This window comes from Nicotiana sylvestris, chromosome 8 (assembly GCF_000393655.2).
Source record: "Nicotiana sylvestris chromosome 8, ASM39365v2, whole genome shotgun sequence".
Lineage (NCBI taxonomy): Eukaryota > Viridiplantae > Streptophyta > Magnoliopsida > Solanales > Solanaceae > Nicotiana > Nicotiana sylvestris.
Genome location: NC_091064.1, coordinates 144672102 through 144678257, shown reverse-complemented (window position 1 = coordinate 144678257; position 6156 = coordinate 144672102). Strand labels below are relative to the sequence as shown.

Here is a 6156-nt window from a genome sequence, read left to right as displayed (position 1 = left end):
TTCTGGATGAGATTTTACTAAAGAAAGACTTAGTCTTTTAAGTCATTATTAAATTAGTCCTAGATAGCCACCTAGATGTATAACTGCTTAGTCATTCCTAAGATTTGTGGCTTCTTGCCACGTTTGGGGTTAGTTTATTAATTTGTTTATCCACTTATTAGTTAACCGGGTAATGTCCTGTTACTCGGTAATTAATCAATTACTCGCATAATTTAAAAATTACCACAAATTACTTAAAGTTCTATTTATTTTTAAAATATTTCATATATATTTTTTTATAAATATATTACCGTGGTCATATGGTACCTTGCATGGTACTAGTTCATAATTATCCGACATTATCGCTCGACCCGTATTTTATTCCAAATTGACTACTTTCAACGAAACTCGTTTTCTTTAATCCGTGTACCCTCTTATTCTTCATAACACTTATTTATTGCTTGATATAAATAGCGTAAGTACGTTAACGTCAAGATGATCTCATCCCCGAGTCTTACATCGGTTAACTGAAAACAAAATTTTAACGTACAATACTTCAGGGTGCAATATCGTTGTAACTTAATACTGCAAAATGTGACATCATCGTAATGTAATACTACGGGACGTGTCATCTCATTTCCAGGTTCTCATTAATTTATTTATGGCGTATTTTCATGTGCAAAAATATGGGGTTTTACAGTCATGGCCCTTATGTAAGTTGCCCCTGCATTCTTTAAACCGAATGGCATGACCCTGTAACAATAAGTACCCCATGGCGTGGTGAAAACGGTCTTTTCTGCATCATCCTTATCCATTAGAATTTGGTGGTACCCAGCATAGCAATTCACAAATGATTGGATCTCATGCTTTGCGCAATTATCTACAAGAATGTGGATGTTTGGCAAAGGAAAATTATCCTTTGGACTTGCTTTGTTCAGGTCCCTATAGTCGACACAAACTCTGATTTTTCCATCCTTCTTTAGCACGGGCACAACATTTTCCACCCAGGTGGTGTATCAGACAACTCTGACCATATTGGCGCTTAGTTGCTTCATTATTTCTTCTTTGATTTTGTCGCTCATGTCTATTTTAAATTTTCGTTGCTTTTGTTGGATTGGTGGAAAACCAGGATATGTAGGAAGCTTATGAACCACCAGATCAACACTTAAACCCGGCATATCATCGTAAGACCAAGCAAACACATCTCTGTATTCAAATAAAAGTTGAATCAAGATATCTCTGGTTTTTTGTTCAGTGTGAATGCTTATCTTCGTTTCTCTAACTTCTTCAGGACTTCCGATATTAATCGTCTCAGTTTCATTGAGGTTTGGCTTAGGCTTGTTTTCAAATTGTTCCAACTCTCTTTTTATTTCCTCAACAATCTCATCTTCCTCATATTCAACCTCTTGATGCGTTATTTCGATATTAGACAGCTTTTCAAGATCTGGGCATGAATTCTGCATGCATGTCATGTTATTAAAACTGGCATTAACAAAACTGAAATGAAAATAAAATGACAGGAATTAGGAAAAGGAAAAGATAGGAAACTTAATAGGAAACTGAACTGCATTTTATTGAATTTGAAAGGATAAAAGGGTTAACATCAAAACAAAACAATCATCCTGAGATATTTGGATTACAACCCTGAAAGTAACCCAAAATACAAAAAAGAAGTTGCAAAAGCAGACTACCAAGACTCTTTCCTTGTGGGGAGAGGAGTTGCTTCCCAGTTGGTGAGCATGGTGTCTGGGTCAATTAGTTGCACATCGGCACGACTATCGCCTTCACCAGCCTGGATCATATTCACTTCAGAAAAAATCTTGCTGAGGCCATGACAAATTTCATCAATGTTTTCATGCGCCGAGGAATTTTGACCCTCTTGGAGTCGTGGCTTGACAAAAGTGTAGAAAATATGAGGGATAGGTTGTTGCAAGACCCATCCACTCTTTTTGTGATGTTTGGATTTGTTTTTGTCTGCTTGTGCTGGCCTGAAGCCTAAGCCAAAAGTACCTCGGTTGCCTAACGGAGCAATAGGCTCTGAAATTCCTTGCAATAATGCCCCCAAACCTTTTCCTGGCTCATAACCTTTTCTCATCATAACCGTAGCCACCATTACAGATGTGGCGGAAAGACGAGGATGTAGAATGGGCTTTCCTTCCTCGAAATGGTCCACAACAACCACTTCAAAAGCCTGATAGACAATGGACTCAGACCCTTCCTTGGCCTCAATACAGGGGATTAATGGGTCTTTATAAATGGAAGACTCGTCTTCTCTGTGAACAATAATTTCTTGCCCGTCATGTTCGAATTTGAGCATCTGGTGCAAGGTGGATGGCACAGCTCGGGCTGTATGGATCCATGGCCTTCCAAGAAGAAAGTTATAAGAAGTGACCATGTCCATTACTTGGAAAACAATCTTAAAGTCTGCCGGCCTAATCGTCATGGTGAGGTTGATTTCCCCATGGTATCTCTCGCTGAGCCATCGAAAGCCCGAATGCGAACATTGCTGGGTCGGATTCTGTCCGGATTGATCTTCATGCTTTGCAAAGTAGAGAGAGGGCATACATCTACACTTGAGCCTCCATCAACCATGACTCTCTTTACATAATGCCCCTCACATTTGACCATCAAGTTCAAAGCCCTATTGTGCCCGGCTCCTTCCTCGGGAAGTTCATCATCGGTAAATGAGATTATGTTTACCTCAAAAAATCTATTGGCCATCTTCTCTAACTGATTTACTGTGGTCTCCTCTGAGATATGTGCCTCGTTCAGGACCTTGATTAGTACACGGGCATGCTCTTTGGAATGTATGAGCAGAGATAGTAGAGAGATTTGGGCAGGAGTCTTTCTTAGCTAGTCAATGATTGAGTAATCCTGAGCTTTCATTTTCTTCATAAACTCTTCTACCTCTGCTTCAGTGTCTGGCTTCTTTATTGGCAATTGGCCTCCTCTGATTTGCTTGGCCTTCATCAACTCTTCTGGAGAATAACACCTCCCCGATCGAGTCAAACCTCCAGTTTCCCCCACTTTCTCTATGATTTCCTTGCCTTTGTAGGTCATCACAGTTTTGTTGTAGTTCCAAGGAACAGTTTTTGTGTTTGTCACATGGGGTTGCACAACAGGTTTGATTATGATCGGCTCTGTTATGCCATTCGTACCGCCCCGATTCTGCCTTGTGACGGGGTGGCCTCCAAGGACATAAAACCTTGGGCTTGGAACATTGGAGCGAACCTCTAACCTCGAGACCTTGGGCACAAATAAAGTTACCTTTTCTGAGTTCGGGGCGCCTTTCACAATCAATGGCACATCTCGGCTTGGTCTTACTTCCAGACTTGTTCCTTCTTGAATTGCTCCCACTATCATTTCTGTTTGGTCGACCGGCTTGTATTTCTGATCTCGGCCAATCATTCCCATGAAATGAACATCGTTGTATTCCGACAACGGGTTGTTTATCACATTAGCAGGGTCCTCGCCATTCGTTACTACAATTATTTTTCAGAAATGAGTCTTTCTATGGCTCCTTTCAGAGTCCACAAGTCATCGGTGCTGTGCCCCGGGGAACCTGAATGATAGTCACATCTAGCATTTGCTTGAAATCCATGTGAATTAATAATTTCTTGCCCGTCATGTTCGAATTTGAGCATCTGGTGCAAGGTGGATGGCACAGCTCGGGCTGTATGGATCCATGGCCTTCCAAGAAGAAAGTTATAAGAAGTGACCATGTCCATTACTTGGAAAACAATCTTAAAGTCTGCCGGCCTAATCGTCATGGTGAGGTTGATTTCCCCATGGTATCTCTCGCTGAGCCATCGAAAGCCCGAATGCGAACATTGCTGGGTCGGATTCTGTCCGTATTGATCTTCATGCTTTGCAAAGTAGAGAGAGGGCATATATCTACACTTGAGCCTCCATCAACCATGACTCTCTTTACATAATGCCCCTCACATTTGACCATCAAGTTCAAAGCCCTATTGTGCCCGGCTCCTTCCTCGGGAAGTTCATCATCGGTAAATGAGATTATGTTTACCTCAAAAAATCTATTGGCCATCTTCTCTAACTGATTTACTGTGGTCTCCTCTGAGATATGTGCCTCGTTCAGGACCTTGATTAGTACACGGGCATGCTCTTTGGAATGTATGAGCAGAGATAGTAAAGAGATTTGGGCAGGAGTCTTTCTTAGCTAGTCAATGATTGAGTAATCCTGAGCTTTCATTTTCTTCATAAACTCTTCTACCTCTGCTTCAGTGTCTGGCTTCTTTATTGGCAATTGGCCTCCTCTGATTTGCTTGGCCTTCATCAACTCTTCTGGAGAATAACACCTCCCCGATCGAGTCAAACCTCCAGTTTCCCCCACTTTCTCTATGATTTCCTTGCCTTTGTAGGTCATCACAGTTTTGTTGTAGTTCCAAGGAACAGTTTTTGTGTTTGTCACATGGGGTTGCACAACAGGTTTGATTATGATCGGCTCTGTTATGCCATTCGTACCGCCCCGATTCTGCCTTGTGACGGGGTGGCCTCCAAGGACATAAAACCTTGGGCTTGGAACATTGGAGCGAACCTCTAACCTCGAGACCTTGGGCACAAATAAAGTTACCTTTTCTGAGTTCGGGGCGCCTTTCACAATCAATGGCACATCTCGGCTTGGTCTTACTTCCAGACTTGTTCCTTCTTGAATTGCTCCCACTATCATTTCTGTTTGGTCGACCGACTTGTATTTCTGATCTCGGCCAATCATTCCCATGAAATGAACATCGTTGTATTCCGACAACGAGTTGTTTATCACATTAGCAGGGTCCTCGCCATTCGTTACTACAATTATTTTTCAGAAATGAGTCTTTCTATGGCTCCTTTCAGAGTCCACAAGTCATCGGTGCTGTGCCCCGGGGAACCTGAATGATAGTCACATCTAGCATTTGCTTGAAATCCATGTGAATTCAGATGCATGTGGTGGGGAGCGATGGGTCCAATCACACCCATTTGCTTCAGCTTCTAGAATAGACTAGAGTATGATTCAGCCAATGGAGTGAATTTTTCTACTGGCCTCTGCTCTCGACCATAATCCTGCCTGGGACGAGCATTGTAGGGTGCCCAGAAAATTTTGTTGCTGAGGTCGGGGCCCCCTTGGAGCCGGTGCCCGTACCTACTGATTGGGAGGTCGAGCATATGATTGAGCATTGAACACTGTATATTGTGGTGGGCCCACAGAGTATTGAGGAATTGGCGGGGGATAGTAATGTTGAGGGTAGCTGGATCGTCCCTACTGAACTTGCACATAAGGGTGTGATGCCCCTCTTTGAACTTCCCTAGATCCCGAGGTCATCATAGAACCTTCATCTCTCTTTTTCCTATTTGCAAAACTTCCCGACCCATTTTGGATCGCTTGGGTGGTGGCTTTGAGAGCAGCCTGACTTACAATTCTGCCAGTCTTTAGGCCATTTTCGACCATTTTCCCTATCTTGATTGTTTCAGCGAAAGGCCTACCCATTGCAGACATCATGTTTTGGAAATAATTAGGCTCTTGAGCCTCCAAAAAGACAGTGATCAACTCATGATTATCCATGGGCGGCTTAACTCTGGGCGCTTGCTCCCTCCACTTGATGGCGTACTCCCTAAAGCTTTCTGTCGGCTTTTTCCTCATATTGGATAGGGAATTGCGGTCTGGTACAATATCAATGTTGTATTGGAATTGCTTGACGAAGGCCTGGGCCATGTCATCCCAAACATGCCAGTGAGAGATGTCTTGGTCAATGAACCATTCGGAAGCTACCCCCACAAGGCTTTCCCCAAAGTAAGCCATCAGCAACTCTTCCTTTCCTCCTGCACCCCTCAACTGGTTGCAGTACCTTTTCAAGTGGGCGATAGGGTCGTCGTGTCCATCATATTTCTCAAATTTGGGGTTTTGAACCCTCGTGGCAAATGGATATGAGGGAACATGCATAGATCACTGAATGAAACACTTTTGTGACCACCTAGTCCCTGTATGTTCTTTATATTCTGTTCAAGACTTTTCATTTTCCTGGCCATCTCATCTGGCTCAATCGTCGTGGCAGGCATTTCATTTTCCACTGGTGATTCGTATCGAGGAGTCTGATTGTATGGAGCCGAGACCCCAAAAGCCATATTCAGAGAATAGTATTGTCCATCATAAGCATGAGATGGTGGCTCATTATTTGGCCT

General features: G+C 42.8%; 1 protein-coding gene across 1 annotated transcript; it reads right to left on the bottom strand.

Annotated features, from left to right (window-relative positions):
- Positions 1–5236: 5236 nt before the first annotated feature.
- Positions 5237–5917, bottom strand: LOC138875789 (uncharacterized). The gene has a single exon (XM_070154656.1). It carries the CDS (start codon positions 5915–5917, stop codon positions 5237–5239), a length of 681 nt encoding a protein of 226 aa, XP_070010757.1.
- Between the last annotated feature and the right edge of the window lie 239 nt (positions 5918–6156).